The sequence below is a fragment of the Planococcus citri genome, chromosome 3 (genome assembly GCF_950023065.1).
Source record: "Planococcus citri chromosome 3, ihPlaCitr1.1, whole genome shotgun sequence".
NCBI lineage: Eukaryota > Metazoa > Arthropoda > Insecta > Hemiptera > Pseudococcidae > Planococcus > Planococcus citri.
In genome coordinates this window covers 10,916,974-10,929,874 of record NC_088679.1, presented here as the reverse complement: position 1 = coordinate 10,929,874, position 12,901 = coordinate 10,916,974, and the positions used below count along the sequence as shown (strand labels likewise).

Here is a 12,901-nt window from a genome sequence, read left to right as displayed (position 1 = left end):
AAAAGCCCCGATTATTTCCTTGAAGCCCGAATGTCCAAGCCCCAAAACCTTAAAAACTGTAACCAACAAAGCCCTGACCCAAAGCCCGAAACCTTTTCCTCTGAAAACCAAGCCCAGAACGTGAGCCCCGAAACCCAAACTGTGATCAGGGCTAATCGGGGCTTTTCAGGGCTTGTAAATTTTGTAAATTTCTATTGTAATTACCGTTCTGTGCATATCAAAAGTCAAAAGTCAAAAAAGATGATTTTCAAAAAAAAATTTACAACTTCAGCAAAAAGTTTAATATTTAAACTTTCAAGGGGTTTTTGATACATTATTTTATATTCCAAAGCCCAGAACGTGAGCCCCGAAACCCAACTGTGATCAGGACTTTTCGGGGCTTGTGTGAATTTTGTAAATTTCTATTGCAATTACAGTGTTCAGTGCATCTCAATAGTCAAAAAAAATGATTTTCAAAAAAAAATTCAGAACTTCAGCAAAAAGTTTAATATTTTAAGGGGTTTTTGATACAGTATTTACTTATATTCTGTAGGTAGTTCATTGTTCTTTGAAAAATGATACTTGAAAATATGAAAAATTTGGACAATAATTTAAAATTCCAAAAAATTTAATTCTGATTTTTAAAAAAAAACTGTTTTATTCAAATAATTCTGAAAAAAGCAATCGGAATCTGCCCTTGAAATGTTTTTTTTTTTTTCAACAGAAAATCAAATAACATTTTACTTTATTCTTAATTAAAATTGCAATTTCAAGCCCCAAAAAGCCTCAGAAAGCCCTGAACACGTCATTCACAAGCCCTGGATACTGAGCCCTGAAGGCTGAAACCCAAACCCAAAGTTTCCTGGGCCCCAATCCAAGCCCAAGACTTAGTAAATTTTTGATTGAAAGCCCAAGCCCCGGAACCAGGAACCCGAAAAAAAAATCGTTCGGGGTCTCGTCCTTGAAGAGATAGTAAAAGGTTTCAAAAATTTGTGTTTCAGGAAGCACAAAATAAAATGCTTTTTATGCAAGGAATTTATTTTCTTACGTTCCACATTTTTTGAATTTATGTAAGTGATTTGAGGATGAATAATTAATCATCGATTTTTAAATTACCTACCAAATTCGAATTTTCATCAGACGACTCCATCATTTGACGAATTTTTTTGAATTCAGCCAATTTTTAAAGTTTATATTCGAAACGTTTGAAGAATTTTTCAAAATTTCGTCAAAAGCAAAAACTTTGGCGATTTTTGTAGTCAATTTCTCAAATTTTTCGATAAAATTTCACTGAAGTTGTCAAAGTTACCAAGTTAATCAACTTTTTTATGAATAATGAATAATTCTTTATATTAAGTTTTTTGAAAAGTTTCACTTAGCTAAAATTTGAAGCCTCCAGAAAATTACTAGAAACAGCAATTTCCACAAAATTTAAAATAGGTAAGTAATGAATGAAGCTGAAAAGCTGAAATTTGGTACGTAAGTTGGTACTTGAATGCTGTTTCCTGGAGTCCTGTCTGGCCTCCTAAGGTCATTGACCTGTCTCTTAAGCTCCTGAAAGCCGTCTGGATTCCGAAGGTTATTGATCTGTCTGTCTGGCTCAGAAAATTTGTCCATTGAGCACCACCCTGACCAATTACGCGTCATTTTTCCAAAATCGATCTTTACATTGACAAAAAGGTACTATTCATTTTTTAGACCTCTAGATTAAGAAGCTATCCACAAATTCGTCAATATTCTGAGTCAAGTAAATATATAATTGATTGCTTTGCTCTCGTAAGTAATACTTACTGCATAAAAACCAATTACATTTTGAAAATCACTGTAGACATTTTTTTTATCTGCACTTTGCAGTAGGTAGTAGGTACATACTTTCAAATTCTCACTCAATCAACCTACTGGAAATATTATGTAAGAGAAGTAGAAAACGAATGACCAAATCACCTATTTTAAATTTTTATTTCATTATTAACGAAATGCAACCAAAAAAGTACTTACATATCAACATCAAAAGTTTTATCATTTGATGATTGATAAAAGCATTTGGGAAATCTCCTTTGAGAAGTTTAGGGTTAGACCTAACATGGACCTAATCTAACTGATCGATAAAGAAATCAGAATTATCGGAAATGAGATAGATGTACTCGTTGGAAAATAATCGCAACGAGGCGAGAAATTAATTAGTTAAATCTAAATTGAGAAAGATAGGTTTTTGAACTTATTCCTTTAGAGTAATATGTAGAAGTAGTGATTCGTACTTCTGCCTCATTCATAGGTATCTACATCTAGTTGAATTTCGAGTTGATTTGAATTGAAAAATTTAATTTCATATTTCTCGAGATTCGAATTATTCGATTACTCGACTAGGTACTCGTTTAGTGCGTTCAAACTGTTCCTCAGAGTGCATGGTCATTATCCCATGTTGAACAAGATTGAAAGTGAAAATAATACATCTATTTTACTAATTTCATCTTCGACAAAAGGTTCATTCAAAAACTTGATGAAATTATAATTAGGTAGGGTACGATATGATATTGGTGAAGAAACACGATTTAACCTAACCTAACCCTACCTAACCTAAAGACTCAATTTGAATGGAAGTATAATCCTAAAGGCTAAATATAATCTTTCAAAATTTAGTTCGCATTTTTCGCTTCAAAATTTGCAAGAAAGAACATCTAGTAAATTAAAGTAAAGTAAAAATAATTGAATAATTAATCGGATCTGTCACTGTGAAAAAAAAATACAAAAACGTTGCGCCGGAAACGATTTCAGCGGTGAAAACTAGAAGTAACAAGTTCATTCACTCATTTCATCATTTACCAAAAGAAATTACGGTCATTACAGTCTTTCGTTATCAAATTATTTTTATTTTCAATCGTAAAATTTTGTGAAAAACAACAAAATAATCCGCGAACAAAGTATAATAAAGTAAGTAATGAGATTATTTATTACTCTGATAGTAATTGTACGAATCACTTGGACAATTATCGTCCTTGCTTGCTCAATTTTCTACTACAACTTCTTTACATCTTATCTACTTACGAAATACCAACGGTGTTATTTTTTGTTTAGTGGGCAGTCTTCGAAACGAAGGAACGATGTTTCAATATGTTTTGAAATAATTTACATTTAACAAAGTGTTTCGATTCTAAAAATCACGATGGATGCGAGCACTTCGAGTAAATCCTTACTGGAGAATCACGAGCAGCAATATGCCATCGTTTCAGCTGAAATAACATCTAAAATCAATAAGCTTTCTACAGGATCAGGTAACTCATCGTCGTAACATATTTCTCGTTCAGTAATACGTATTTGTTGATCAATTCGCTATTTTTTTCACTTTACAGAAGATCGCAAACAGCTATGCTCCGATATCGAGAAATTGATCGAAGACGGTCAAGAATTGGTCAGTTAGAAGATCCACAATCTCACATAAACATCGTGTCAATCGGATCATATTTCAATTCTCCATTTTTTTTAATTTACAGATGGAACAAATGGAACTAGAAGTTAGAGATGTGAGCTCATCGTCACGTAGTAAATACACAAATAGGATAATGTGTTACAAAGCCGAACTTTCCAGACTAAATAAGGATTTTTCTAGAGTTAAGAACGAAGTACGAATGAACCGTGAGTATTAATTTTCCATATGGTTCGTTCGGTTCACGATACTATTTTTACGTATGACTATTTTCTAGAAACAGGCGATACCGGCGGATTATTTGCAGAATATAATGATATTAATAGGGAGCAGAAGCAAAGACTTTTGGATACAACCGAAGAAATAGAACAGACCGGTAAACACTTATCGAATGGGTATAGAATTGCCATCGAAACCGAAGAATTGGGATCGAAGATATTAAATGATTTACATTCTCAACGAGAAACAATTCAGCATTCGTTGAACCGAGTAAGCTTTCGATTCAAATCCTGCTATTCGATTTACGTCGAAGTGTTTTAACGAATGATTTTTAAAAATATTTTGCAGTTACATGAGACCAATTCCGAAGTTAGAGAAAGTTCGAATATTTTATCTAATATGGTTAATCGATCGATCAAGCATCGCTTAATATTAGGAGGAGTTTTTACCACGTTCGCTTTAATCGTCGTCTGTACTATTTATTATAAAATTTAAGAGGTGAGAATAATAATACTTTCATTTTAATCCTGGGTGGGATTTTAAAGCTTATATTTTTGGTCAATTATTATTTATTCATTGGCTTCTTGAAAGCTGTAAAACTATTGCTTGGATATTTTTTCTCTTTTTGTTTTAATTTGATTTGAACGATTCTTGTCATACTTCGGTTCTTTTTCACTTTCGAAATGAATTCTAAGCTGATTTTAAATTGGTTCAGCTTCATTAATAAGTTCGGTGTTTTTATTCTTTTTTCCAGCCTAACTAAAGCTTCTGCGCTTATTTTTGTGGTTTTTTGTTGCTTTTTCAATGTTAACTTGGGGGGAAAATTATGGTAATTTTATTGATAACTTTCGTCAAACTTTTTCTTTCTTTTTCTTCCTTACAGAATTGAATGTTCGTAAAAATTCTGAGTACTGAGTTGGCAATGAATACTTCATCTGTGATTTATACTTTCCAAGCATCGCTTAGCGTTGTGAGGAAGGTGTTGTTTATTGATAGGTTTGTTAATCGTACAAATACGAATATAGGATTGGTTATTAATTTATTCAGGTATATTTTCTATTCTGTTATTGAATTACGTACCTAAGATTTGAGTGTCTTCTCTCAAATGTTCTATAATTAGTTAGGTACTGTCTTCTTTAAAACCTAGGTAAATATTTCTCTTTTTTTCTCGATTGCATTCCCCAAAGCTAGTCAAGATAAATTTCTATCTAATATTAATATATTTTCATTACCTACTGGAGATATTTTGTTCTCTTCATAAAAGATTTTTCCAAGTTTCTACGAAATTCATGAATAAATAATAGTCTACAGTTCAACTGGCGAAAAGTTTTCTAGAAATCGAATTTGGCTGGCTTTTTTGCGGTTCTCATGATTTTTGAGATTTCTGAAAAAGTTTCATGTGACCTATCAAAATAGGTTAAAATTTTGTGAAAAATTGAAAAATTTTCACAAAAATTTGTTTTGAGCATTTTTTAAAAATTTTGAGCCCCAAAATTGGATTATGATTTTTGGGTTTTTGAAATAGTGCCATGCGACCTATCAAAATGGATTAAAATTTCGCGAGAAGATGAAATATTTGAATGAAAATCTATTTTGAACATTTTTGAAGAATTTTTAGCTCCGAAATTGGGTCAAAAATTCGTAATTTTTGAGACTTGAAATAGTCAGCCAATTTGACACTTTTTTCAGTTGGACTGACGACTATAAATCGCTGTTTTTTTTAAAAAATCCTATCGTTACCGTTATGTGTATGTAAATATTCCAATTCGATGCTAAGTTCTACGTAAAAATATTAATTTTAACGAAGTGATGTATCAATATAAGCGAATCTTGTTAAATATTTATTCATAATGGATATTACAACACCGTTTCCTAATAATTATTAACTATTCATAATTCTATAATTTTTTTTCTCAATGTACCATATAAACGAATATATTCTGCGACCAAATGATTTCTCTTTCACTTCGATTGGCTGACGAGATCAAACGGCTACGAATATATTCTCCGCTTCGCGAAGTATACGAAGACAATTTTAAATATATACACGAAAATATATAAAATGCAGTAAAAAAAGAATCGAATTAAAAGTAGGTACTCGTAGATTGTAAAAAATTGAATCGAATTTTTCTTCTGTATGAAATTTCAGGTAACTATAGGTTGCTGCTGAAGGAGTTTCGATGAAGTTGGTCTAAATTATCCTAATTTTTTGTACATGTCTTCGATCTGCGGCTTGAAGTACGATTTTAATTGGAGTCGTTTGTACTTGAACGTCGGTGTTAGTAACCCATTCTGGACGGAAAACGGATCTGGATGTAAGTAAATATCTTTTACCTGGAATTTTCATCGGTATGTGTTATTGAAAATTGTATTCGAGTAATTGAAGAAGAAATGATGGGGATATTTAATAAATAATTACTTGTTCGAAGGATTTAAGTCCGGCTTCTTTAGCCCAGACTGTCATATCTTCTAAGATGACCTTTTTGACTTCTTCGTTTTCGCATAAATCTGATAACGTGTTGGGTAAACCTCGCTCTAGAGCCCAGCTTTTCACTACGTGGACGTCTGGGATTACAATAGCGATTATACTGGACTGTAAAAAATTTGTAAAGAGTTAGAAAAAAATGGATAAAATAATTATTTTCGATAAGTTGTGGAAAATGCTTACTTTCAACGATTCTCCATAAACGAATATTTGTCGAACGTATTGACTTCTCATGTAAACACTTTCGATTTTATCTGGTACAACGTACTCTCCTTGAGCTAATTTAAATATATGTCTTCTTCTGTCAATAATCTTCAATGTTCCATTCTGCAACAGGTTCCATTCGAATGAAATCATTACCGAACATATCTCAAAAGAGAAGTTCCATTACTAGAAAAGAATCATTTACCGGTAACCAAGTTCCAATATCTCCAGTATGATGCCATCCACTTTCATCTACAGTTTGTAAAGTTGTATCGAATTCTTTGAAATATCCTAGGAAAACATTGGTCCCTTTCACACATATTTCTCCTTGATTGCACGATGAAAAGTACTCCATTTCCGGTACGTCGGTTAGTTTGATGGCATTACAGGCGATAGGTGGACCCACGTGTTCGGTTGTACAGTCGCCATTTACGGTCAAGGTGATAGGAGCTACACATTCAGTTTGCCCGTATCCTTCTAGAATCTGAAATTGGAAAAAATAATGATTGAAATGTCTTTTCGAGTCAACGATCGAAGAAAGTAGCAGAATAATTACCATGCATCCTAAAGCACACCTCATGAAAGTGAGAATGTTTCCGGCCAAAGGTGCAGATCCGACGATCATCAGTTTCAGTCTTCCGCCCAAGTTTTGTTGGACTGTTCGAAATACTAGTTTATCCCATAAACCATTTTTCTGTATTATTCCTCTACAACAAACTTGAAAATGTCATGCGTTGTATTGTTAATGTTGTGATATTAGAAAAAAAAATACTCGTATCGAGTCCAGTATCTTGCTATAAACGAGTGTACTGGTCAGAATCGTACTCACCTTTTTAATTGATTGTGTTTAACGTTCATGGCGATATTGAATAGGAGTCGTTTTATAAACGAGGGTCGTATTTTGGCCATTTCGTTCTCGTAGATACGATTGAGGAGTCGAGGAACAGCCGGCATGACTGTTGGTTTGAGGATTTTCAAGTCTTCCGTTAAGTATTTCATGTTACCGTTGAAAAATCCTACTCTGCCTCCGACCAAGTACATGCCATTCTGAGATATTAAAAAAAATAACGAATCGATTTTATTATCGTTGTAATTTATGGATAGGTATAATAATGGGTAAAACGAGGTGAAAATGACTAGAAAAAATACAATTACCTGACAACAACGTTCTAGCATATAAGCCAATGGTAAATACGAGATCATTAAATCAGAACTGATTGGTTTATAATCACCGAGTTGTAATAGTACGGCTGATATGGCTGCCACGACATTCGCATGACTCAACATTACACCTTTAGGATTTCCTGTCGTTCCAGACGTATAACAAACTGTACATAAATCCGAAGGTTTCGGAGGCTGGAATAGGTATACAACGAAGATTAATTTCATTTCCGGGAGATTGTACTAGTGTTCAAAGGAGTAATTTTCGTACTCGTTCTGGATGAGGTCTAGCTGCTCCTTGTTTTTCTACACTCTGGTAGCTGATAATATCGATTCCTCTGCTTTTAGCTCGCTGTACGGTTGGTGATCGAACGTCTCTGGTGGTGATTAATTTTTTCAAACATTTGGGTGCTCGATCGAGTAACTGGTTGCATTTCGAATCGCTGTCTACGACTATGACGCTGATTTCAGCTGCATTGAGAGGAAAAATAATTATGATATTGCAGAAGGGTTGTTGGAAATTGTGTTGGTTGGTCTACATAGGTACATACCTTGATTTATTATAAATGCGCAAGCATCTGGTCCTAAAGTATCGTTCAAAGATACCAGTACCATTGAGTAAGAATACGCTGCGTGTTCGGTGATCACCCATTCTGGACTGTTGTCGCTGTATATTCCTGTAATATTATAATATGTAAATCATTGAAACAATCACAAAAGTGTAAATTACTATATTGAAACCAAAGGAGGAAGCATTCGTGAAACTTACCTAAGAAGGTCTGAGGCGATGGTTGTAATCCTAGCAGGATCAAACCAGATCCAAAATGGTGGATTCTTGTCAACATATCATTGTAACGAAGCCAGCTGTAAGGCTTTGAAATACTATCTCTGAAACCGACGCAATGTCCATTTCCTAACGAGACAAAAATAATCATAAGTAAATGATTTGGATAAAATATCGATTAATTTTTGTAGGAAATATTTGAATGTCATATTTAAAGCTTGGTTACTTCATACTTGAACCTAGTTAGTTTAATAGCTGCATATTTATACCTGATAATTTGGCCCCTTTGCGGAATGTTTCGTAAACTGTCTTCGCGTCATCGTACAAATGACTTATGAATTTACCATCTACAGCGTCTTTATAGAAAGTTGATACGTGGATGACTCCGTGGCCCTTTTGAAAGAAAAAAAAAACCATTTTAATCATTAGCTAATTATATCTAATATTGATTTTTTTGTGCATTTAAAAATAAATGGTAGTGAGTGTGGGTTCAGTTTTCTATTGAAAAGGAGCTCGACATCCTTTGTAAATTGATTACCTACCTATTTCAATACCTATCTAACTTGAGCAGTTGCCCATTGATAAGTGAGGACTTTTGCGTAAAATTTCAACCACCCCAAGACCCACCTACATATTATTTTTTGATTTTTTGGTCATTTTTAAAGAGAAAAGACTTATTTTTTAAAAAATTAATTTTGCAGTAAAATTGTGTGATTTTTTGTAGCTATTTTGCTAATTTGATCAGTGGGATCAGAAAAATATTCTTAAAAGAAAAATAATGAAGAGGAACAAAAGGGAACTATTGACCCCCCCCCCCCCAAACGAATAACATACGCTATAAAAATATACGAAAATTTGCCTTTTTTTGCTTTTTGATCCAGTTTTGTGCAATGATTTTCACTCGACTGAGCAATATAGATGAGTATAATTTTCATATCGTCATCGTAAAATAATCTGATGATTAAGGATTTTTGTGAGTAAAATAATTCCAAATTTTGACTTCTGCATCCATAACCGTCTCAATTGTTTTGCCTTCTCCTTGGAGCAATCTAGAAATTCACTTTGACTGCCCCCCCCCCCAACATTTTAGTAACAGGATCCAATAAACTAAAAGATCTTTTTTTCAACTGAATTTTGTTCTACTTTTTTTGCTAATTTAATATAATATGTATATTTTTTTTGAAGGGATAATCTCTCATTTTCCTCCTTCTGAGAAGTCGAAAATTTAAAATTTAAAAAAGAATTAAATGGAAGTACTTTGTTCAAAATAACTTGTGGTAAAAGTAAATTCTAAATGTTAAATTTTAATTCGTTTTTTTTTTTTTTTTTTTTTTTTTTTTGTAATTTAATAATCAAAATATCAAAATTTTGAAGCTTTCTAGGTAGATTGATGATCGAGCAGTCATTGCGAATATTTTCAAAGACAAGCTTGATAATTTTTTTGGAATTTGAAAACAAAAGTTGGATGTGTGATGTGCTATATTTTTTAAATTTTGAGTGAATTTTGTGAACAATTGAGAACTGCTGCATCAATCCTCCCCCTCCCCCTCCGATCAATTTCAGTATTTCATTTCAGCTTCCTGTAAAATTTAATTTTTGGTCCAAGGTTGTAAAATTTAATTTTTGGTCCAAGGTTGTTTTTTAAAATCAACTTTCATTATTTTCAGGGATCCAAAAAATTGTCATTTTGAATTGGATACTTAATGTTTTTCAGCAGTGATGAAAAATTAGCTATATCTGTGTGTCAACGTTTAATTGTCCTGTTGAATTGAAATGTTGATTAAATTTCTATAAAATATATTATATCGAATTTTTTCAATGTGACCTGCCTTATGATTGTAATTTTTTCAGGATGCTTGGATAGAATGGTTAATTTGTGAAAACTTGACCCGAATTAGATCATTTCATTTCACTTCGTGGAATGCTCTGATACTTAAAAAAGACAAAAAAGTAAATATTTTTTGAAAATTTTTATAATTTTTACCATGACTTTAAAAGTTTAAACGTCTCAGAAAAATTCGATGAATTCATATTCCAAAAATGTTCATATAAATGGTTGGACAGAAAAATGGAACTGTAATATTAGGGGAAAAAATTGAGTCATCACTCACTTTGGAAATTAGCCCCAAAACAAAATCTAAAAATTCAGATGTAAAAATCCAAATTGATGAATATTTGAGAGTAGGTAAGGTAATGAAATGAATATTATCACCATGAACCTGGAAATTTCTTTTATTCCCTCTCTCTCTCAATTTTTTAAGCTTCACAATTAAAAAATGGAATGCCTCAAATCACTTTATCTCTTTTTTTTAACCGTTCTTCAGAAAAATTTTCACCAGATCCCTTCAAAAAAAAAAACTAAAACGTTTTGAGAACCAAAAAAAATTATTTCTTTTAAATTTCAAATTTTCAATGAATTAAGGATTTTTATGGCGATAAAAATATGGAAAATTTTCAGATTTTGTTGAAATTTAATTTGAAAGTGAAAATATGGCGTTGGTATCACATTTTGGCAGGAATAAGTAAACATATTTTCCATACTGAATTTTAAAAATCAAATTTCAGGAATAAATTTTAAAACCACTCAAAATTATCCTAAGAAAAATTTTGATATTTTATTTGACGTTTGAGTTCAACTTTTCGTCAATCAGAAACATTTTTTAGCATTTCAAAATTTCATGAATTGAGTTTAATGAATCAGATGACTTTTTGTTTAATTCGACATTTTTAGATTTCACTTTGGAAATCCACCCCTCATCATTTTGAGTGAATCTTTAGGTAATTTTCAGAGAAAGTGATTAATCAAATCCATTTTTTTTTCAGTCAACCTATCTCTGAATATATTAATCATTTTTTTTTGCAAAAAAAATACATTGATTGTTGTGGCTCTTCCTCCCTTGAAAAAAAAAATTAAATAACTTTGATCGATATTCAGCTAAAACAATATTTTTTCGTGTCTCGTATCCCCCCCCCCCTTTGTTCTCTTTGTTAAAACGAGCCCATAAGTCGAGCTAAAGTCGTCAATTCGAATAAAAAACCATTCTTTAAAACGTAGTGCACAACGTGCATCTTTAAAAAATTGGAAACTCGAAAGAATAACGAAACATACACATCAACGTATATTTTAATAATAACACGTTGTAAAATAAACAGTCGGGAGCTTTTCTAAAAGCTCAGAAAGTTACAACCAGTTTGAGATACAATACGTTATAACCAGTAAAGTAACGAAAACAAAAACGGAACATTACAGAAACGTATTAGTACCTATCGACTCTTAAATTTATAATACCTATCTGACAAAATATCGATAGTTAGCTAAGTCGATTAATTTGTGACAAAACTACGACACTCCTCCGTAAAATTGACCCGTACAACGGGGAATTTTAGCAAACTCGAGTTACATAAACAATCACTAATCTAAAGCCAAAAAACTTCTAAATTTTCGAATCAAAACAAAAACAACTTTTCATTTTCGAGCTTTCACTCTTAAAACCGACTAATTAATTCTAAATAATACTAAAAATATCAATTAAAACATGAACGTTAAATAAACAACGCGAATAACATCGAATACCGAGCAATTTAACACCAATTATCATTACGCTCAATTACAGTGATGCGAAGATACACACTAAAAACAAACTTCAAAACATTGAAAATTTTCAAACACCAAACGGTGCAATTAATACAGGTAAAATAATAATAAAATAAGCTAAAATAGCCGTAGAATTAAATAAAACATATACGTAAAACATTACACAATAAAAAATATAAAAATTCATCAATAATAAAAAAAACAAAAAAGTAAAATACACGATGAAAATGTTTCAGATCGAACACTACGAGTTTCCGGTTGATACATATGAATAATTCAACACGAATAATAAAATGCACGATAAAAACTACACGACAAATAAAGTAAGTACTAATTACAAGTGCCTAAGCACGATAAAACGATCGATTAAATTAATTTTCAATTAAATTAAAAAGACAAAATCGGGTGATAATTAATGCTGTCGAACTTCGACATCGAACAGCATAGACACTAATCGAGTGAGAGACAATAGACTACGAAGGGAACAAGTCGTCGACCAAAATAGACACCATCAGATCGTTAATTTTGGTGCCGGCTAACGATTTTGTAAAAATGTCAGCAATATTTTGCTCCCCTCTAACTTTAACTAATTCCGCCTCACCATTTCTGATTACCTCTTTCGTTAGGTGATACGAGACGTCGATATGGCGAGTTCTCTTTGACTCCATGGTGTTAGAAGCGATATTCATGGCGGAATTGCTGTCCGAAACGACAGTGGATTTTTCAACGACAAACCCCAACGACTTTAGAAGATTACGCTGAGCGCGAAGCTCTGTAACAGCGTCAGCGAGAGCCAAATATTCCGCCTCGGCCGAGCTACGGACGACTCCTCGCTGTTTGCGCGACTTCCAGTGGATTGCACACCCGTATAAGAATACGATGTAGCCAGTGGTAGAAATACGATCAGCCTTATCGCCAGCATGATCAGAGTCCGAATAAACGGTGAGCAACGAATTATCAAGTGCCTCGTAGCACAATTTTCGATCAGGATAGTGTTTTAAATACTTGATTATCCTTTTACAGGCTGAGACGAGCGAGGCAGACGGTTTG

At 32.6% G+C, this 12,901-nt stretch overlaps 2 protein-coding genes across 4 annotated transcripts in view; one reads left to right on the top strand and one right to left on the bottom strand.

Moving 5' to 3' along the window:
* Nucleotides 1–2,756: 2,756 nt before the first annotated feature.
* Vti1a (Vesicle transport through interaction with t-SNAREs 1a) lies at nt 2,757–4,664 on the top strand. 2 transcript variants are annotated; one of them, XM_065358013.1, is made up of 7 exons: nt 2,757–2,910; nt 3,055–3,251; nt 3,330–3,388; nt 3,471–3,612; nt 3,687–3,892; nt 3,971–4,120; nt 4,506–4,664. In XM_065358013.1, exons 2-6 carry the CDS (start codon nt 3,143–3,145, stop codon nt 4,115–4,117), a joined length of 663 nt encoding a protein of 220 aa, XP_065214085.1. In that variant the 5' UTR covers nt 2,757–2,910; nt 3,055–3,142; the 3' UTR covers nt 4,118–4,120; nt 4,506–4,664. The 2 variants fall into 2 exon arrangements, with proteins under 2 accessions (XP_065214085.1, XP_065214084.1); XM_065358012.1 differs by having other exon boundaries at nt 3,681–3,892.
* A 786-nt stretch (nt 4,665–5,450) lies between these two features.
* Nucleotides 5,451–12,901, bottom strand: part of LOC135841174 (long-chain-fatty-acid--CoA ligase 5) — a 28,793-nt gene continuing 21,342 nt past the window's right edge. For both annotated transcript variants that reach the window (XM_065358010.1, XM_065358011.1), the window contains 11 exons: nt 8,526–8,649; nt 8,242–8,385; nt 8,024–8,149; nt 7,744–7,943; nt 7,467–7,667; nt 7,141–7,358; nt 6,868–7,018; nt 6,517–6,795; nt 6,291–6,434; nt 6,042–6,215; nt 5,451–5,956 (listed from right to left, as the gene is read on the bottom strand). In XM_065358010.1, the coding sequence (XP_065214082.1) occupies nt 5,819–5,956; nt 6,042–6,215; nt 6,291–6,434; nt 6,517–6,795; nt 6,868–7,018; nt 7,141–7,358; nt 7,467–7,667; nt 7,744–7,943; nt 8,024–8,149; nt 8,242–8,385; nt 8,526–8,649 (1,899 nt within the window). In that variant the 3' untranslated portion in view covers nt 5,451–5,818. The remainder of the gene's footprint in view (nt 5,957–6,041; nt 6,216–6,290; nt 6,435–6,516; nt 6,796–6,867; nt 7,019–7,140; nt 7,359–7,466; nt 7,668–7,743; nt 7,944–8,023; nt 8,150–8,241; nt 8,386–8,525; nt 8,650–12,901) is intronic.